This window comes from Leopardus geoffroyi, chromosome E2 (assembly GCF_018350155.1).
Source record: "Leopardus geoffroyi isolate Oge1 chromosome E2, O.geoffroyi_Oge1_pat1.0, whole genome shotgun sequence".
NCBI lineage: Eukaryota > Metazoa > Chordata > Mammalia > Carnivora > Felidae > Leopardus > Leopardus geoffroyi.
In genome coordinates this window covers 45,079,184-45,101,627 of record NC_059335.1, presented here as the reverse complement: position 1 = coordinate 45,101,627, position 22,444 = coordinate 45,079,184, and the positions used below count along the sequence as shown (strand labels likewise).

Here is a 22,444-nt window from a genome sequence, read left to right as displayed (position 1 = left end):
GGCAAAAACAATATACGTGTGTGTGTGTGCGCGCATGCGTGTATGTATATTTTTTTAATCAAGCCAATAAAGGCCAAGATGCAACAGAAACTAGCAATCTTGGCCACTGCTGATGGGAGGGTAAACTGGCAGAACTTTTCTGGAGAGTAATTTTGCAATGTGTCAAATGTCACAAATATGTGAAAAATGTTTAAACCCTGCAAATCCATCGTCAATAATTTTTTTTTTTTAACAGACAAAGTGAGAGAGAGCCAGGGAGAAGGACAGAGGGAGACAAAGAAAGAATCTTAAGCAGACTCCACACTCCGTGCAGAGTCCAATGCGGGACTCGATCCCGTGACCCTGGGATCATGACCTGAGCCAAAATCAAGAGTCGGACGCTCAATGAAATGAACCACCCAGCCACCCTCCTCTTCAGTAATTTATGACAAGTAAACTATCAGCAATGGACACAAAGATTTATATATATATATGTGTGTGTATATATATATATATACTTACATATATTTACCATAGCATTATTTATGACTGTAGGGTACTTAAAACTACCCCAGTATCCAAACTTAAATTTCCACACAACCACCTGAGAAACTACTACTAGGCAGTCATCAAAAAGTACATTTTGGAAGAATAATTAAAGCCATATCAACATATTTTACGGTATAGCAGCTATGGAAAACAGTATACCGGTTCCTCAAAAAATTAAACAAAGAATTACCATATGACGCATCAATTCTGCTTCTCAAGCACAGATCCAAAAGAACTGAAAGCAGGAACTTGAACAGGTATTTGTACGCTCGGACTCATAACAGCACCATTTACAACAGGCAAAAGGTGGGAGCAGCCCAAGTGTTTCTGGACAGGTGGATGGATAACAAAACGTGGTATGCACATAGGACAGAATATTATTTGGCCTTAATAAGAAGGGAGATTCCAATACATGCTACAGCTTGGAGGTGCCTTGAGGACCTTATGCCGAGTACAGTAAGCCAGATATAAAAGGGCAAATACTGTATGCTTTCACCCAATTGAGGTAGCTAGTCAGATGCACAGGAAAAGTAGAACTGAAAAAAAAAAAAGAAAAGAAAAAGTAGAACTGTGGGCGGGGTGGAGGGAAGAGGAGAAATGAACTGTGCAGCGGGTAGAGAGTTTGAGTTTAAAGTTCTGAAGACGAGGCACCTGGGTGGCTCAGTCAGTTAAGTGTCTGACCTCGGCTCAGGTCACGATCTCACAGTTCGGGGGTTCAAGCCCCTTAGTGGGCTCTCTGCTCTCAGCACAGAGCCTGCTTCAGATCCTCTGTCTCCCTCTCTCTCTCTGCCCCTCCCCTGCTCATGCGTGCATGTATGCACTCTCTCTCTGTCAAAAATAAACATTTATAAACAAAGTTCTGAAAATGAATGGCAGTGATGCTTGCACAACAAGCGTGTACTCAACTGCCACTACACGGCACACTTACGAACGGTTAAGACGGTAAATTTTATGTTACGTGCCTTTTATCGCAATTAGAAAAAAATAAGTAAGTAAATAAAGATCTACTGAGGGGCACCTGACTGGCTCAGTCAGAAGAGCATGCGGCTCTTGATCCTATGGTCATAGGTTTGAGCCCCACGTTGAGTACAGAGATTACAAAAAAATAATAATAATAAACAACTTTAGAACAAAAAAAGGGGGCACCTGGGTGGCTCAGTCAGTTGGGTGTCTGACTTTGGCTCAGGTCATGATTTCATGGTTCTTGAGTTCGAGCCCCAAGTCGGGCTCTGCGCTGATAGCACAGAAACTGCTTGGGATCCTCTCTCTACCTCTCTCTGTCCCCCTCCCCTGCTAGCACACACATGCACTCTTCCTCTCTCAAAAACAAACATTAAAAAAATGTTTAAATAAAAAAAGATATACTAATACATTTTAAAGAGAAAAAATGTAAAATAATATGTTGTAAAATAATATGTTTTTGTATGGTCACGATTTTGTTTCACGGATGTCTTAAATATATACATGTGCAACAGGAAAAAAAGGCTCAGAAAAATACATATCAAAATGTTAGCAATTATCACTAAGCACTGTGGTTTACAGGAGAATTTTATTTTCTTTGTACGTCTGTGCGCTTGTGTGTAATTTCCAGTTTTGCTACAATTACTTTTACAATCAAAAGCAAAGGTATGTTGACGGAACAAATGAAGAAGAAAAGAAAGGACACTCATTGGCTGCTGATCCTAACGAGACAATGTCCACAAGTGTATCTCCAAAAGACATGATAAATATAACCCTCCTTGATAATCAAATTATAAAAGGCAGGCTAGAGTTTGAGAAAATAAAGACAGACTCGGAAGAGAAACCATCAGGGAGCTCCCTGCAGAACTAAAATAGAGGCGTATTCCTGGTTTTAAGCAATTTCTGAAGCTGCGGCAGGCTCCCCACATCTCTGGGTGCCCGGCAGAAAGAGAAAGACCAGGGGAACCTCAAACACCACTCGAGCGGCCTGTCAGAAAGAAAAGACTTTTGAATCCACGCAGCGCTCACCCGGGACTCAACACTCCCCACCCCCACATCCCTCTTAAGCTAACTCCACTTTCAGAAAATATTTTCTAGACAGCAGACATCAAGAGAAAAAGGAGCCTTTCTTTCCATGGCGTTCCCTCCCCACATATGGTACCGCTCTCAATAGAGGCTTTATGAGGGAGGGTCCAGATACCACAGCCACGGGTTATGCCACTGACCACAAGCAGCAATAAATAGACGTTAGGGTTTAGATTTCCATGCAGCAGAGGCACCCTGAATAATTAAGACACAGCTTCCAGCACATTCCAACATCCAGTAAACGTTCACTGAGTGCCTACTAAGCACAAGGCACTACGTGTAACACCATTCCCCCCTCCACACAAACACACAAACACACGCAGCTTCTTTGTTCCATTCAAGGACTCAGACTAGGAAAGTAATGATTTGGGGTGCAGGCATTTGACAGTTTGATTCAAAATGTCACATGTCTCCGGGATTGGGAAAAGAGAGTCAGAGGCAGAGGGAAAGCATTCATCCTTGAGAAAGGATCAAGGGGACACATCACTGCATCCCAGCGCTAGAGCCGGAGGACAAAATAGGCTGAATCCCACAGTGAAGGCAGAGAAGAGCTCTCGCCTTCCTAAAACTCCACGGGCAGCGTCTATGGGGAACAGAGTCCCCGCAGCCCCTGGTCCTGGAGGAAACCGCATCACCGGGTCTGTCCGTGGTGTGTGAAAGAAATCCAAGCCTTCTGACTTCTTCTCCCACCCCCACAGATGAATCATGTCGGCCACCCCGTCATCATACGTACTTTTGCCCCCATTGTTCTTCAGGACATTGGAGAGGTTGACAGAGGCGGTGCCTAGCAGCTCATTTCTCAAAGTATGGCAGCTCCAAACCTTCAAATCTAAATGACTCTGGGCCGTGACATTCCTGGAAAACAAATACTTGATTCATCACATCCAAGCATACTGGTCACTCCTACAGCTGAGAAGAAAACAGATCAACTATACTTCTGACATCTTGGCGGGGGGGGGGGGGGGTGCCTCAAACAGGAAGACGTTCACGTACACCCTTTCCCCCACAAAGCTGGCCCTGTAACCATCTAGCTAATAATGAGTGCTCTGTGAGCTCAATGATGTAGAAACACCTGAAGAGAGGCGCCTTGGGTACCAAAGGCAGAAGAGTTTGAGGCCTCACAGGAAACCTGGATCTCCCACAACCCCCTTGGAGAGCCTTCTCTCTTTCTCCCATGTTACTGAGAAGAGAAGGGACTTTCTCTTACAAAATGATGATCTCATTCCAGAGAAGCTCCGAGCTCCCAATTCGCTTCCCAGTCTTCTTGGTCTCACTGGGGAGTCCATCCACTGCCACCTCCACAAATGAGTTAATTCGAGGTTGACGATTATGCACCTTGGGCTTTGCTGACACCACTGGACAGGAAAGAAAAGTCAAAGATGAGTCAGAGGGCTCCCAGCTGCCCCCCTGTGGCAGATGTTCTTGCTCTTTTCTGCTGTTACGTTTAAAAAGTAAGTTTTGGTTTCTTTCTGATGCTCAACAAATTAAAAAAAAAAAAAAAAAAAACGAAGCTTAAGAAAAGAAGCACTCCTAACCTGAAAACTCTGGGATAATTATCATTAAGATGTTGGCAAATCCAGACTTTCATCTCTTACGCCCCCAATTCTTTAAGAATCCTTCTCAATTTTAAATGGCTGCAATACGAGCCCATTGTACAGACATGCCACAATTTAGTTAACTATTCTTTCAATGCTGAAAAGACTGCTTTCAATTTTTCACTCCGGGAAAATCATCATGAATATAAAGATTTGCATGCACTTCCTCCAAAGGATCTGAATATTTTTTAAAGTTCCCAAAACAGTTTAATTCCTTTGCAAAAAGGATAAACCCACGTAGATGAATATATTCATTTCACCACCATAGCAATGAGTATTAAGGGTTTTTTTTGTTTTTTGCTTTTTGCAAATCAGATAGATTAAAAAAAACATATAAATTACGTAAAATTTAATGAGCACTTGTTACAGACACGATGCTGTGCACACGTCATCTAACTCCATCCTTTAAACAAACCCATGGGGCAGGGAATATATCACCACCCCCATCTCAACCAAAAGAAAGCAGGCTTGGGGAAGTTAGGTCATTGCCCCAGAAAACATTGCCAGGGAGCTTCAAACCAGGATGTGCACCCAGGCAACCTGACACCACACCATGCTATACACATCGTTACCAAATTCTGCGTATCTGTTCTACTGCTGTTCTTCGATTACTAGTGAGGGTCAATGTTTTTTCCATGTGCTTGTCAGCCATCTGCATTTCCTGTTCTATTTGTATCCTTGATGGGCAGCATTTCTGATGTTTATTTGGTAGCAGCAAGCCAGGCTAAACAAGTATCCATCCACCCAGGGCCAGACAGGTGTCTCATATAGCACACATCAGTCACAATGGAAACTCCAGGTCACTGGGATGGAACACATCTAAGATGTCCTCTATCCCATGCCCCAAATCAGAGCATAGGACTGGCATTTCTTACCTATGATGGCAAGACTGAGCTCCCCTCCATCAAGATTCCCTTACAGAGTCCTGTAAGGGTCCACAACTTGACAAAGGACAAACCTAACTCTGGATTCTTTTAACAATGCCTGTCTTCTCCCGACCCAAAAGAACAGGAGAGAGCAAGGCAAACAACAACAACAGCAAAAGCTGTGGCTAAGATTCAGAAGCAACAAGGGATGGTACTGGGAAAAAACAGGTTGTGGTGGCGGGAAATGTGGTCCAGAGTAGAAAACCGAAATACTTTTCACACAGACCAAGGTTAACTGAGGCCACCTAGTGGTGTGAGCATAGCTCTGCACCCAGACCCTTAAGGTGGTGGAGCAGGGGGCCGACAAGTTTTAATTCTAGTCCTATCATTTTGAGCTGGACAGTTTCTTTGAAATCAACAAGTTCAAGCCCTTCATTTAAAAGTTGGCCAACTAAAAAAAAAAAAAAGTTGGCCAACTAAGGTTCAGAGAGGGGAAATAACATATCCAAAATCACGGAGTCCGAGGTAAAAGCTAAGCTGGGAACCAAGTCTCCCAGCTCCCGGCCAATTCTCTGAACTCGGCCATGGTGTTTCCTTTTTTGTGCCTCTAGTTTTTTCCCTAAGTATTTTTGTTTGTTTGTTTTGTTTTTGTTTTGTTTTTGGTCTTCAAAAATACCAAGAATTCCTATAAACCCTTCACCTAAGGGTCACCAAATACTAACTTTTCACTATATTTGCTTTATTATTCTTTCTCTCCCCCGACTCCCTGTCGTACACATTCACATTTGTTTTTGAAACTTTGAGAGTGAGTTTCAGATGCTGTGCCCCCTTTCTTCTAAATACTTCAGTGCATATTTCCAAGAACAAAGACATTTTCTGACAATACCACAGTATAATTATCAACATGGCGAAATTTAACATCCTTTAAAACTATGATCTAATGTACAGACCTTATTTAAATTTTGTTAAATGTCCTATCAATGTCCATTATAGCAAAAGAGAAAAGAAACTTTTTTTCCCCCTGGTCCGTCCAGGACCCAATCTCGGATCACATGTTGGTAGTTTTATCTTGAAGTTTTCAGTTTCCAGAAAAGGTGAAGGAATAGGACAACTAATACTTGTATACTGTGCAGCAACTGCCATCTGGCCACCTTTGCTTCTTTCTCTTTCTGTGTGTGGGCCTGTGTCAGTGCTATTCAAGAAAATATCAGTGATAAGGGGCACCTGGGTGACCCAATGGGTTGAGTGTCCAACTTCGGCTGAGGTCACGATCTCATGGTTTAGGAGTTCAAGCCCCACATGGGGCTCTCTGCTGTTAGCGCAGAGCCTGCTTCAGATCCTCTGTCTCCCTCTCTCTCTGCTCCTCCCCAACTCGTGCTCGCTCTCTCTCTCTCAAAACTAAATAAATAAACATTAAAAAAAAAAATCAATGATAAGCAAAAAGTTCTATGCCAGCACAGTCCAATGCAATGCCATGAGATACATGTGGCTACGAAGCCATTAACATGGCTAGTATGACTGAGGATTTGCATTTTAAATTTCACTTTAATCAATGTAAAAATTTCTATGTGGCTGTAGTGGCCATCTTATTGGACAGCATGGGATACAGACATGTGATGTCTATGTCTATATATGTGCACGAGTGTGCATATATCTACAAACTTTTTTGGTAAACCACTTGAAAGTAAGTTGTAAACATCAAGACTGATCAGCCCTAAATACTTCCAGAATGCAATTCATATGAGTCAGGATGTTCTATACTCTGTACACCTGAAACGAACAGAACACAGTAGGTTAACTATACTTCAATTAAAAAAATAATAATAATAAGGAGGGTCTCCTGGCTGGCTCAGTTGGTAGAACATGCAACCCCTGACCTCAAGGTCATGAGTTTGAGCCCCATGCTGGGCATAGGAAAGAGAAGAAGACATTCTCCCACCTCACCACACCACCATTATTATACCTTAACAAATTTAGTCACTTCTATCATTTGATACTCGTTACATATCCAAATTTCCCCAACTGTTCCAAACATGTTGTTATAGCTGGTTTCCCCCAATCCAGGATCCAACTGAGATGAGCAAATTGCATTTGGTCGCTGGCTCCTTAATCTTTTAAAATCTACAGTGCTCCCCCTTCTTTGTCCATGACAATGCTTTTTAAAGACTTCCACCAGCTCTCTCATTGAATGCACCAAAGCCTGTATTTCTTAAATTGTTTTCCTCGTGGTGAGATACACATTGAACATTTTTGTCAAGAATACTACACAGGTTACATTGCAAACTTCTCACCACGCACACTAGGTTGTCGTCCTATTGTGGATGCTAAGTTTGATCCCTTGGTTAGTGTGGGATCTGTCAGGTAACTCCACTGTAAAGATACATTTTCCCCTTTGTAACATATAATTAATCAGGGGGGTGATATTTTGAATGTTTCTTTTTTTAATGTTTATTTTTATTTTTGAGAGAGAGACAGAATGAACGGGAGAGGGGCAGAAAGAGGGGGACAGAGGATCCAAAGCAGGCTCAATGCTGATAGCAGTGAGCCCGACGTGGCGCTCGAACTCACCAACCACGAGATCATGACCTATGCCAAAGTTGGGCATTCAACCAACTGAGCCACCCAGGTGCCTCTGAATGTCTCTTGTTCTTAAAACACAAGCCAAAATAAAGGTCTCAACATACAAGCAGGTTTATCTGGAAAGTTTACTCTGAATGTCTCTTGTTCTTAAAACACAAGCCAAAATAAAGGTCTCAACATACGAGCAGGTTTATCTGGAAAGTTTATTTACTGTTTGATGAAATATAAATGCCAATTTCACATCTTCACATGGGATTTAGCCTTTAAAGTTAACAAACAAGGGGGGAAAATCACACATGGCCAAAATTATACCCTTGAAAAGCTCTCAGGAAGGCACAAAATAGAGTCTGATAGATGGTCTTTCAGTAGATTCCCAAAGGCCAGTTGAAGCCATGTTGTGCTGTTTTTTAGTATTTAGTTTCTCAGTGCTTCTTAAGTTAAATATCAGATAAAATAGGTCGCTTATTTTTAAGGGCCTTGATATATTTTTAAAATGTATCTTAAAACTCTAGGACTGCATTACAGAGAGGCACAAGGGAGGGAACAGCATAGTCACATCTCCCAAATTACACTAGAGGCTCTATCAGTGAAACACAACAGAGGAGGAACCACCCACACCATTTATTTTGTCATTTCTCTTTTTCTCTTTCTCCCTAACCATTTGCCTAAGTGGCATTATAGACTCCCTATAGGTTAAATGCACAAATAATGAGATGCACCTGTATTATCAAGTTAGCTCTTTCCACGCGAGCAAAAAATTTCACAATGAGGAAAGGCAAACAGAGAAACCTTTACAAGTCACTATGTGTTCCTGAATAATAAGGTCCCAAAACAGGGACTTCATTATGTCACCAGGCTCCATGGACATACTTCTGTTTTAATCTAGGCTTGCTAATCACTAGACAAGGTAGTAAAAGCTAAAGTCGCAAGTTCAAAGCTCTATCAAGTTCACTCTAACGCTTCTCCCCCCTCCAAAGACCTAGAACAGCCATGGAGACATCAAGAAAAATGATGAAAATGTATCAAGACTTTTTTTTTTTAATCCATAAGTAAATAAGAAACAGGCAGAGGACATGAACACACAATCCACAGAAAAGGAAATACAAGTTTCCCTTAAATATATGGTAAGATGCTAAACATCATTTATAACTTAAAGAAATGTGAAATAAAACTATGATGACAAAGTTATATTTACCAATCAGACTGGCAAAGAGAAAAAAGGTCTGACAACACATTGTGTTGGTAAAGATGTAGGGAAATAGCCACTCTCATCCACTGCTAGAAGAATATTCCTTCCAAGGAAGGCAACACGGCTCTCAAAATCACAAAACTACATCCCCTTTGATATGTCTGTATGTGTAATACTACCACAAGAAACTGGTAACGTTAGTTTCCTCCAATCAGGGGCACTGAGGAGCCGGAGGAAAGGAAACAATTTTAAAGTATGTGAATAGATTAAATAAATGAGTGACATTTACATTTCAAAAATAATCATTAAAAAAATGATGACACAATTTTGCCTCCAAATGACTGTGCCTCTGAGAGGCCTGAGTGCTGATACGGAGTGCTGTTTCCCTTGTCCCCAGGCATCTCCCCAGGCTCTTCTGCAGACCTAAGGCTACCAAAGCTACATTCTGTCATTCAAGCAATATTCACTGGCAACCCAGTATGTTTCCAGCACTGTTCCAACCACTGCGGTATCAGCAGTAACGAAAACAGACAAATATCCCTGTGTTTGTGGTGTTTATATTCTATTGAAGGAGACAGTTAACGAAGGAAATAAATATATGTACTGTGTTAAACGGTGACAAAGCTAAGAAAAGAAATCTACAGTAGTGAAGAGGACAGATATGAGGGAGGTGGGGGAGGGGGAGGCTGCATCTGGGGGAATCAGGAAGGCCTTTTGAAGAAGGTGACTTTTGAGTAAAGACCTACAGGGGCACTTGGGTGGCTCAGATGATTAAGCGTCTGACTCCTGGTTTTCGGCTCAGGTCTTGACCTCACGGTTTCGTGGGCTCGAGCCCCGCATCAGGCTCCATGCTGACAGTGTGGAGCCTGCTTGGGATTCTCTGTCTTCCAATCTCTCTCTGCCCCTCCCCCAGGCTCACTGTCTCTGTCTCTCTCAAAAATAAACTTAAAAAAAAAAAAAAAAGAAGAAGAAGAAGTTGGCCCATTAAAAACAAAAAAAAAAGACCTCTAGAAAGTAAGGAAGCAAAGCAGGTAGACATCTGGCCCCAAAGTATTTCACTCAGAGGGAACAGCAGGTACAAACACTCAGAGGGGGTAGCATGGCCAGCACCTTCAACGGAGAGCAAAGAGGCCCGTGTGGCTATAGCCGAGCACATGCGGAAAAGTAACAAGAGATGAGGAGTGGGAGTGGGGGTGGGGTCATATCATGAGGGGTCTTCAGCTCCCACCGGGCGAGATGGAGAGCCCCGGACGTGTTTAAGACCTCAAAGGGCAAACCCCTCGCACGGCGCCACTCACCTTTCAGAGTAAGTTGAGACTTCTCAAAAGGCAGAGCCACTCCTGCGCGGCTGGAACTGGCAGATGCCATGTCATCACCAGAAAACTGCAAGGCAAGCACAGCAGTAGGTTTGCAGAGTACCTGGTAAGACACTGGGGAACTGTATTAATTTTAATATGTGAATGTAAAGATATGAAGTCCAGAAAATATAAATATCCAAGCAACTTGGTGTTACTTCTGTCACGGTGGCGTTTGGCTTGTAACGACTACGGGCCTAGATGGATCTTGGCTAGCCCAGGAAGGACACAGGACTACTAAACCAACACGTACAGGAGACGGCCTAAGTAACACCTTCAAAAAAAGAGTCACAGTTCAACAATATAAAAAAAAGGCGGGGGGGGGGGGGAGGGGCTGGGTGGCTCAGTCAGTTGAGCATCCAACTCTTAACATCAGCTCAGACCATGGTCCCAGGATCGTGGGATTGAGCCCCACATTGGGCTCATGTGCCAAGTGTGGAGCCTGCTTGGGATTCTCTCTTTCTCTTTCCCTCTGCCCTCTCCCCTGCTCACTCGCTCGCTCTCTCTGAGAAAAAAAGAAAAAAAAACAAAAAAAAAGGGAGGCATCCGGTGGCTCAGTTGGTTAAGCATCCGACTCTTGATTTCACATTTCATGAGATCAAGCCCTGCATCAGGCTCAGGGCTGGGCATGGAGCCCACTTGGGATTCTCTCTCCCTCTCCCTCTGCCCCTCTCCCACTCACTCACAAGTGCATATGGATGCTCGCTCTCTTTCACAATAAATACGTTTTTCTAAAAATCCAATTTTTTAACCCATTTTTAATTTTTTAATGTTTATTCATTTCTTGAGAGAGAGAGAGCACAAGCAGGTGAGGGGCAGAGAGAGAGGGGGATAAAGGATCCAAAGTGGGCTCTGTGCTGACAGCAGAGAGCCCCATGCAGAGCTCAAACTCACAAACCATAAGATCATGACCTGAGTCAAAGTCAGACGCTCAACCAACTGAGGTGCCCCAAAGTAAACCAATTTTTTAAATCAGCAAAAGATGTGAATAGATATTTCTTCAAAAAAAATAAACAGGGGCACCTGGGTGGCTCAGTCGGTTGAGTATCCAATTTTGGCTCAGGTTATGATCTCATGGTTCTTGAGTTCAAGCCCCACATGGGGGTCTCTGCTGTCAGCGAGGAGCCCACTTTGGATCCTTGGTCTCCCTCTCTCTCTGCCCCTCCCCCACGTGCACACACGCACGCATTCATGCTCTCTCTCACTCGTTCAAAAATAAACATTAAAAGTGTTCAAAAAAAGGGGCTCCTGGGGCGTCTGGGTGGCTCAGTCCGTTGAGCGTCCGGCTTTGGCTCGGGTCATGATCTCACGGTTCGTGAGTCTGAGCCCCACATCAGGCTCTGGGCTGACAGCTCAGAGCCTGGAGCCTGCTTCGGATTCTGTGTCTCCCTCTCTCTGCCCCTCCTCCACTTGCACTGTATGTCTCTCTCTCTCAAAAATAAACATCAAAAAAATTTTTTTTAATTAAAAAAAAAAAGTGTTCTTTTGGAATGAGCACTGGGTGTTTTATGGAAACCAATTTGGACAATAAACTTCATATATTATAAAAAAAAATTAATTAAAAAATAAATAAATAAATAAATAAATAAAAAAGTGTTCAAAAAAAGGATATACAAATGGCCAAAAAGCACATGTGGGGTGTGCTTCACTACCTCACTCCATCTTGGCTAGAGGTATAAGTCTATCTTGCATTTGGAATGGATCTCTTAATCGTATACGATTTTGTAATAGCGTCCTTTGTCATTTGAAAAATATTGGTTCACTGAGCTATGTAGATATTCCAAATGTTGACACATTTCATTATACACTATCCAAAAACAGCACATTTGTGAAATGTCACCAGTGATATCATCAGACAGATCTTTAAGTATTGGGAAACTGTCAAGCTCTTAGTGGTAGATATGTGTTCCAAAATTCTACTTTTCACTTCAAAACTCATATTTTATCATTGGCAACAAATGCTGTGAGCTGTTTTCCTTCAAGTGACAGGCTCACTTCATTCATCTTCACGAAAATGTCTGCCAAACACCCAAATCTAGTAACTTCAGTTAAGTGAAAATAGTATTTCACCAAAAAAGCAACAAACTCAGCTCTCAATTCAAACACTCACAAAAGTGCTTTTTCTCAAGGCAACCATTATGGTTCTGAACGCAGAAGTGCCTTGAGCATAGTTTCCATTTCATCAAAGAGAATATTAAAAAAGACACGCATACGAGTCAAGACTTAATAAAATTAGTAACTTTTACTGCTCCATCAAGTACATTCTTAGGTGCAACTAACTGTTTTCTTCTCTTTCACCCAGTATGCCACACTGAGGAATACGGTAACAACAGCTGAGAGGCGTGCCACTGCCAGGATTCAAGCTACGGCAACAACAGCTCTACCCACCTTTGCTTTTGCACCATCCGTGCATATGTGATCACAGAGGAAAAAGGCAAAGAAAGCTGTTATGAAAACAATTTTGATCTTGCAAAACCCTGTAACTCTCAAGGGGCTGCCAGAGGTAGAAGGACCACCCCTGAGAACTGCTACTGCAAAAACACTGAAATTCCTATTCTATTCAACATCATTAATACCTTCTCTCATTCTTTTTGTTTCTGATCTCTCCTCCGAACTTCCAATCCTGAAGAGCTCTTCAGCCTTAAAACAATGCATGACTTCAAGAATGGAAGCCCTTTACGTGAGGATGAAATGAGGCCACTATGAAGTCACAATGATTTTGACATTTTCCATAGCTAAGGTCAAATCATTTTGTGCCTCAAGATGTTAGCCCAAAACAAAATAATCTGCCTTATTTGTAAGATATACCTAGTCCAAAAAATTTGTAAGTGATTAGTTTTTTGTTTTTTGGGTTTTTTTTCTGGACTGGTCTGTAACAAGCATTTTACTTCAATCTTACATATGGAACAGCAGTGGAATCCCCTGAAAAGTTCCAGGGAGCATATGGCAATATGATACTGGAATGGTGGAATATGGGAATACAATACTGAAACTACCCTTATCGAGTTCTCAAATCTAGAGCTCCATGTTATTAAATCTGGTAGTGAATTCTCAGTCCTCGTCTCACGTGACCTGCTGGCAGCCTCTGACATGATGGATCCATCACTCTCTTCCTTGACATGCTTCCTTCCCTTGGTTCCAGAAGTCACACCTGCCTGATTTTCCACCCGCCTGGCCTGCTGCTCCTGCTCAGCCCCTTTGCGGGCTCCTTTTCCCCTCCTCACCCTCTAACATAAGGGTGTCCCATGGCTCAGGCGTTACCCATCTACTGGTTATTTCACTGGTCTCATGGCTTTAAATACCATCTATTTGTTGAGCGTCCCATATCGGTATGTCTGCTACAAACCTCACCCTCGAACCTCAGACCCTCTGTCTACTGGCAAAACCGATCTTCTGATATCCCCCCTTCCCCCACGAATGTGCTTCTCAGCTTCCGCATCTCAGTTAATGACAACTCCTTCCAACCAGTGGCTCAGGCCAAAATCCTGGGGCTCATCCCTGCTTCTCCTTTCCTCCTCCCACCCCACATCAATCCGTCAATAATGCCTGTTGGTTCTACCATTAAAATATTCCCAGGTTCAGGGCGCCTGGGTGGCGCAGTCGGTTAAGCGTCCGACTTCGGCCAGGTCACGATCTCGTGGTCCGTGAGTTCGAGCCCCGCGTCGGGCTCTGGGCTGATGGCTCAGAGCCTGGAGCCTGTTTCCGATTCTGTGTCTCCCTCTCTCTCTGCCCCTCCCCCGTTCATGCTCTGTCTCTCTCTGTCCCAAAAATAAATAAACGTTGAAAAAAAAAAAAATATTCCCAGGTTCAAACATTTCTCTCCACCTCTACTGTCAGTGTCTTGGTCCAAAGCCCGGTGATCTCTCACCCAGATTGTTGTTTCTCCCTTCACCCCCTTCCATCTAATCTCTACACTCAGCAGATTGATTTTTTTTTTTTTAATATGTACGTCAGATTATATCGCTCTGCTATTCAAAACCACCCAGCGGCTTCTCAGCCACCTCAGAGCAAAAGCCAAAGTCCTGAAAATGGAGGTCCTGTGTGCTACAGTCCAGACCCCTCTCTGACCTCATCCCTTTTCTCTCCCCACTTATTCCCTCCTCTCAAGCTACTACACAAGCCTCCTCACTGTTCCTTGAACATGCCAGATATGCTCCCCTCTTAGACTTCCACCTTTTCCATCTAGAATGTTCTTTCCCCAGTAATCCACATACGTGGTTTATTCCTTCATTACCTCAGGCATTTACTCAAATGTCACTTTTCTTTTTTTAATATTTCTTTTTGAGAGACAGCGCGCACACACACACACACACACACACACACACACACACACACGAGCAGGGAGGGGAGAGAGAGGGACCGAGACAGAAATCAGAGGCGGGTTCTGCGCTGACAGCAGAGAGCTCAATGCGGGCCTCAAACTCATGATCCGTGAGATCATGACCTGAGCTGATATTAGACGCTTAACCAACTGCGCCACCGGGTGCCCTCAAATGTCACTTTCTTAAGAGGTGTTCCCAGACCACCCTATTAACCCTACCTCTCCACACACATTTGGGCCCATCCTTCCTTATTTTACTCTTCCTCCCTAGCATTTATCACTGACATGATTAATATCGTATTGATTTATCGTATTTATTGTCTCTCTCTACCCAGCCCCCCCCCCAGAATGTAAGCTGCGTGAAGGCTGAGATGTGTGTCCCATCTGTCAGCCCTGTAGCCCGACTATCCAGAATGGTGCCTGCCCCATAACTGGAACTCCAGAAATGTTTCCTGAATGAATGAATTTGAACGTCATTTTCTGAAATTTAAAAGGATGATGTTGTGATTCCCCAGTCTGAATTTGTTTGGGAAAAGCAATAAAAAGATCAACTCTTTGGGGCGCTGAGTGGCTCAGTGGGTTAAGCTTCCAACTCTTGATTTCAGTCCGGGAGTCACAATCTCACAGTTCGTGAGTTGGAGCCCCACACAGGGCTCTGTGCTGACAGTGTGGAGCCTGCTTGGGAATCTCTCCTCTCTCTGTCCCTCTGCTGCTGGCTAGCGCGTGCGCTCTCTCTCTCTCTCAAAATAAATTAGTAAACTTAAAAAAAAAATCAAGTCTCTTTCTACCTAGCAGATTAGCAAGAGATTGGAAGTCTGACAATAAGTGCTGGTGAAAAGCCTTATACACTTTTGGGGGCATATTAGATGGTACTTGCCAGCTCCATAAAGTTAAAGATGAGTGTATAGTGCACCTCCCAAGATTCCATTCCTACATATCTGCCAAGAGAAAATCTTCTAACACACGCTGAAGAAGCCATATTCAAAGACATTCGTCACAACAACGTTTCTAGTAGTAAAAATTTGTAAACAATGTCCATCAATGGGGGAATGAGTAAACTGTGATACATTTATAAAATGGAATACTATGTAGTGCTTGAAATATATGAATTCAATCTTCATGTACAAATCCCAAATTATAATGCTAAAAGGAAAAAAAAAAAAGCCAGGGGAAACCTAAGTGTAGTATAATGCAATTGGTGTATACTTGAACTTACACGAAACACTTGTACATTGCTGCGGCCAAACATAAATGGAATAAAAGCATAAAAGCGTGGATGGAAAGTAACCACACAGAGGTGAGAACAGAAGTTACCCCTGGGGTAGCACAGAAGGCAGTAGGGGAACTGGAGTGAGGAGCGAGGCCAAGGGAACTTCAAATGTATCCGCTACGTTTTATCTTTTAAAGAAAAAGTTCTGAAGCAAATATGGCAAAATGTTAATATTCATTATATCCAGATGGTGGTTTTTATGACTATTTTTTATCTAATTCTCTGAACCATTTTACATGTTTGATCTTTCCCGTAGTTTAACGATAATTTTAAGGGGGGAGGAAAGATCGTATCTTGAATAATGAAGGAAAGATTAATGATTATAAATTAAGCCTCAGGGCTTTCACTAACAGGTTAAAACACTATAAGCTGGAAATCCATTATTCATAGACTTTAAAAATAAAAGAACATTTTAAAAATCTTTACATCTATTGGGACTCTCTCTTTCCTAAGGCAACTCGACGTAGGGTAGTTTTAAACTAGCTTTAGTATTTTTTAGCCTGTGGCCTGAACTCCAGAGACTTCGAGAGAATGAAACTGGAAGCTTCCACACGGCCTGTTAAATGGGAAGAAGCCCAAACCTCTTGATCTATATACTTCGTGGCCCCAAAACAAAATCAGTCAGATAAATTTCACAGAAGGCTTAGAAGGAAGAAAGCCAACCGGGAAAGGAGGAGAAACAGAGCAGATAGGACATTTTCTTTCTCCAATGTCTTTCATGATTACAGTCCATTGTTTCTTAACAATAATCAGTGTTATTCTGCAGGGCTCTGCCTGTCTTTCCAGATCCAATAGGGAAAATACCACCTTGACATCACAAGGTAGGTAGGTATTTTGAACTGTAAAACCTTTTCAACCATGTATTTTAAAAAGTAACCATTCCTAGAGAAGTCAGATCCCATCCCAAAAGCACTTTTAATCTATTAGCTTCTGCCTCAGGGCCCCTAATGGGCATGAGTCTCAAATCCCCACTACGCACTACAGGAATCTCATGAAACCTGAGGCCCACCGGTCTCAGCAACACTGTGGTGAACTCAAGGAATTGTTTCCGTTGCTAAAAGCAATTGGAAATGCTTGCATCCAAATTGCTCCCCAAAAAAACTGGCTTAGCATAAGCCTGGGCCAGGAAGGAGGAAGAAAGAGAACAATGTTTAAAATAGCACCAAAGATTACAGACACACAAAGAAGTTCATTATTGGAGAAAGTAACGGATTTATTGGGAGGGGAAGGGGGAAGCCAAAACTAACTCTGGTAGATTTACCCAAATTTGTTTTAAAAAATCAAACATATATTGTCCTCTGAACCTATCCTCTATGTAAATCTTGAAAAGTATGTTTTAAAAATGAAATATAACAGAGTAGAAAATATGAGTACATCAAACATAAGGAAAAGTATTATTTCCTGAAAAGTCTGTTCAGATAAATGTATACTATATGTACATGCATACTGGGTCATATCAAATACATTTTTTTTCTAAAGGGTGCAGTCAAAAAAAATGAAAAAAAAAAAAAAGCTCTAAAACAAACCCATTTTATGCAGGGTTCAGATTAGAGAGACGCTCACAAACACCACAAAACCCAATAAGTAAACACTAGGTTTGAGGACTACTCATTCAGAGAAATGTCATCAGTTTATTGTCATTTTAGGTCTGAGAAATTCTTCCACATCTACATAAAAGAACCTCACGGGCCTGGGTGAAAGGTATTCATTTACTCATTCAACGAATATTTACTGAGCATCTTTTATACACCAAGCACTGTTTTGGGTGCTAGCGATACATCAGTGAATAAAACAGAAAAAAAAAAAAAAATTCCTGGTAAAGAACCTAGAAAGATCCCCTCCCCGCCCTGGCTCAGAAATGGAAGAAGTAACCACTGTGAAATATGCCAAATGTTCTCCACAAGAATGGCCCATCTCTAGGGAAAAAGACTTTACCCAGAGCTTTTTCCTAACTAGGGAAGGAAATTTCCCTAAGGCCTTTCTAGCCTTCTTGTTTCACCTAAGGGGGAGAAAACAGTTAATAAACACTTGTGAAGGTCACAACCAAGAGACAAAGACCCATTAAAAGACTGAGATTTAATGATAAGATTGCAAAATACTCCCCCTCCCCCATACTTTCCTATCATATCATGGGTCATAAGAGTGGGTTACACCTAAAAGAGATGAAAGGTGCACACTTTGAGCTCCTGGGGAACGCGCCTGGGAGGCTCAATCGGTTACACATCCGACTTCAGCTCAGGTCATGATCTCACGGTTTGCAGGTTCGAGTCCCGAGACAGCTCAGAGCCTGGAGCCTGCTTCAGAATCTGGTATCCCTCCCTCTTTCTTTGCACCTCTCCAGCTTGCGCGTGCTCTCACTCTCTCTCTCAAAAATGAATAAATATTTTTTTTTTAATTAAAAAAAAAAGAAAGAAAGAAAGTCTGACTCTTGATTTCAGCTCAGGTCACGATCCCAGGTTCGTGGGATCGAGCCCCATGTCCAGCTCCACAAAGAGCATGGAGCTTGCTTGAGTATCTCTCTCTCCCTCTGCTCCTCTCCCCCACTCATGCTCTCTTTCTCTTTCTAAAATAAATTTATTTAAAATTTTTTTATTTAAAAAAAAAAAAAAAAAAAAAAAAAGGACTTCTTAGGGAAGACCAAAGATAACCAAGAGACCAAAACAAGAACACTAGATGAATTTGAAGTTTCTGGTACTTACAGTTTTAGCGATCATTAACTACAAACCAACTCCTAGCCAGATTAACATAAAATCCCAAACGAAAGGCCTATTAACCTCAGTTCCTATTACCCAATGCATCATGTCCAGCCTTCAATTAAAAATTATTATAAGAAAGGGGCACTTGGGTGACTTAGTTGGTTAAGCATCTGACTTCAGCTCTGACCTCATGGTTCATGAGTTCTAGCCCCACATCAGGCTCTGCACTGACGGTATGGAGCCTACTTGAGATTCTCTTTCCTTTTCTCTCTGCCCCTCCCCCCCCACTTGCAAGTGCGCATGCGCGCGCGCGCGCGCGCGCGCGCGCTCTCTCTCTCTCTCTCAAACTTTAAAAAAATTTTTTTAATATTTTTATTTATTTTTCAGACAGCAAGAGACAGAGCATGAGCAGGGGAGGGGCACAGAGGGAGAGGGAGACACAGAATCCGAAGAAGGCTCCAGGCTCTGAGCTGTAAGCACAGAACCTGATGCGGGGTCTGAACTCACGGACTGTGAGATCATGACCTGAGCTGAAGTCGGACGCCCAACTGACTGAGCCACCCAGATGCCCCTAAATAAATAAACTTTTAAAGAAATTACAATTAGGGGCTCCTGGTGGCTCAGTCAGTTAAGCATCCAACTCTTGGTTTCAGCTCAGGTCACGATCTCACAGTTTCATGAGTTCAAGCCCCACTTCAGGTTCTATGTTAACCCTGCAGAGCCTGCTAGGGATTTCCTCTCTCTCTCTCTCTCTCTCTCTCTCTCTCTCTCTCTCTCTTTCCCTGGCTCATGCTTTCTCTGTCTCTCTCAAAAATAAATAAGTAAACTTTAAAAAAAATTATAAGCAATGCCTAAAGGCAAGAATAACAGTGTGAAGAGACAAAGCAGTATCAGAACCAGACTCAGAGATAACAGAGATTTTAAAACTATCAGACAGAATTTAAAATAACTTTGGGGGTGCCTGGCTGGCTCAATCAGTTGAATGTCTGACTTTGGTTAAGGGTCTGAGTTCTGCTCAGGTGATGGTCTCATGGTTCGTGGTTTCGAGCCCCATGTCCGTCAGGCTCTGTGCTGACAGCTCGGAGCCTGGATTCTAGGATTCTGTGTTTCCCTCTCCCTCTGCCCCTCCCCTGCTCACACTCTGTCTCTCTCTCTCTCTCTCTCTCTCTCTCTCTCTCTCTCAAAAATAACTATGGATGAATATGTTAATGATTCTACTGGAAAGAGTAGAAAACACCCAAGAACAGATGGATAATGTAAGTAGAGATGTGGAAACTCTAAGAAAGAAAAAAGAAAATGCTAGAAATCTAAAACAGTGTAACATAAACGTAGAATGCCTTGATGGGCTCATCAGTAGACAATGTGGCTGTGGACTCAGAGCTTGAAGATACATCAGATGAAACTTCCCAAATGAAAATGCAAAGAGAAGAAAGAATGTTTTTAAAAGTCCAAGAACCGTGAGATAATTTCAAAATGTGCAAAATATGCATAATTGGAATAGCAGAAGAAGAGAGAACACAGCAAAAGAAATACCTTAGGTAATAATGGCCAAGAATTTTCCAAAATTAAAAACCAAGAACAAGCCCCAAATCGAGAAAGCTCAGAGAACATCAAGTAGGATAAATACTAAAAACAAGAACAAAACAAACAAGTGGACACACAATATTACCTTATTTAATCTAGACAAAGCCAAAAACAAAGAGAAAATCTTGAAAGAAGCCAAAGGAGAAAAAAAAAAACCAGCAAACCTATACAGGAATAAGGATGAGAATTACAGCAGGCTTCTTACCGGAAACGATATAAGCAACAAGACAGCAGAATGAAATAGTTAAAGTATTAAAAGAAAAAACACACTAACCTAGAATTTTGGGGCCAGTGGAGTTATTCTTCAAAAGTAAAGGAATAAACAAAAGACTTCCTCAAACAAAAACACGCTCTGAAAGAAATTTTTAAAAGAAGTTTTTCCAGGAGAAAGAAATGATACAGGTCACTCATATCTACCCACAGAAAAGAAGAGCATGAGAGAAAGAATAAATGAGGCTCCATCCATTGGCTTCTTCAAATACTAAAAGACTGATAACACAGGGAGAGGACATGTGCCACAAGGGATGTCAGACAAAAACCAAATGAGAGATGTGTGGAGGTGACCAGCAGTCGGAGGAAAACAAAGCAGTTTAGGAGGACAGGAATTTGAGATGGCAGTCGAAAGCAGAGAAAATTGTGGACAAGGAAAGTCTTGCTGGGAAGGTGACTTCTGAGCAAAGACCTGAAGATGGCGGACGGAATTGAGAATATCAGTGGAAGAACATTCCAGGCAGATAAAAGAGCAAGGGCAGAAGCTCTTGAGGTGCTGGTGAGTCTTGGGAGGATAAACAACAAAAAGGGGCCAGCGCATGTCAAGGGCAGTGAAGGAGGAAGAAAATGACAGCGGTAAGAGATTCAATGGAATTTGAAAAATCCTTCGTAAGTAAAATTATTCTTAGTGAAATACGAAATGCTTTGGAGCAATGGTTCTCGATTCCTTGTGCACCGAGAATGAATGATCTGGGGAGTATGAAAAACAGACCAACAAAAAGGACAACCAAATCCCAGCCTCAGGGATTCCCATTTGCTTGGTCTGGAGTAGGGTGGGATCAGCTATGTTATCTAAAAATTCCCCCAGGGTATCCTAATATAAATTTGGGGTAAGAACCACTGGTTTACTGTTACTGAATCAGCCCACTGTACTAAGAGTAGGACTTTAGCTCTATCCAAATGTTCTAGGCAAAACCAAAATTATGCAGAAAAATTGCACAGAATAATATGCAGATGAAAAAAAATGGGGGAATATAAAACTCTAGGAACAGAATCTAGTGAAGGAGCTCTGTGTCAGTAGTGGTTCCAAGGAGACCACATATTACACCACCTTCCATGATATCAACTTTTCCCCGGAGAGCCTGCCAGGGGCTCTCAATAAACATGACAGATTAAACATGTATATTTATTTCTGTCCCCTTCTCAAACTCCATCAGAAAGACAGAAAAGAAATACAAAAACAGGGGCACCTGGGTGGCTCAGTCGGTTAAGTGACCTTTGATCTCGGCTCCGGTCACGATCTCCGGGTTTGTGAGTTTGAGCCCCACGTGGAGCTCTGTGCTGACAGCACGGAGCCTGCTTGGGATTCTTTCTCCCTCTCTCTGCCCCTCCCCTGTTCGCTCTCTCTCTGTCTCTCTCTCTCAAAAAAAGAAATAAGATTTAAAACAAAAAGAAATACAAAAATACAAACCCACTAAAAATGAATAGAAAACGAAACAACAGTTAAAGAGGGAGGCAACATTCTGGAAAGCAAGTTGAAACTGAAACCTAACTGCCTGAACCGGCTGGAGAGGCAGAGCTGCCGAGAAGCAGGCTGATGGCACTAAGGGTCAATAACCGGGTCACCAGGTACCTCTGAAAGTGAGAACCTAAGTGAGCCTAAAAACAGGAGAGACCAGTGAAAGCCTGTATGGAAAACAGAGTTCCCGGACCCCCTTCCCCACCAATTCAGGTAGGCAGTCACCCTCCCTAAACCTGAACAGGAGAGTTAATTTTTAGACTCTGGATAGATTCGACTACACCTGAGGATTTCAGGCACAGCTGAGGGTAGTGATAAGGCACCATGCAGATCCAGGAAGATAAGTGGAAGTCTACATCAGGAACTGTGACAAGTCACTGGCCCCCCACCCCACTCACCTTCCCTCATTTGAGTCCTAGCACACAGCTAAGCCTGCTGGTACTTCATGCAGAAAGGAACACAATTTGAGGAGCGCCTCAGACGGAAAAGCCAGATATCAAAACAGGCAGAGAAAAAAAATAACTGACAAGCTGATCCTAAAATGCATAAGAAAATGCAAGGGATCCAGAATAGCCAAAATAATCCTGAAAAAAAAAAAAAAAAGAAAAACAAAGTTGGAGGATTCACGTTTCCTGATTTCTAAACTTACCACCAAGCCACAGTAATCAAGACCATGGAGTACAGG

The 22,444-nt window shown here is 42.4% G+C and overlaps 1 protein-coding gene across 1 annotated transcript in view; it reads right to left on the bottom strand.

Moving 5' to 3' along the window:
- The window catches only part of WWP2 (WW domain containing E3 ubiquitin protein ligase 2), a 150,185-nt gene that overhangs the window by 113,924 nt on the left and 13,817 nt on the right, over positions 1–22,444 (bottom strand). The window contains exons 2-4 of the mRNA XM_045443343.1: positions 10,103–10,187; positions 3,782–3,929; positions 3,308–3,429 (exon numbers count right to left, since the gene is read on the bottom strand). Of these exons, the coding sequence (XP_045299299.1) occupies positions 3,308–3,429; positions 3,782–3,929; positions 10,103–10,172 (340 nt within the window). The 5' untranslated portion in view covers positions 10,173–10,187. The remainder of the gene's footprint in view (positions 1–3,307; positions 3,430–3,781; positions 3,930–10,102; positions 10,188–22,444) is intronic.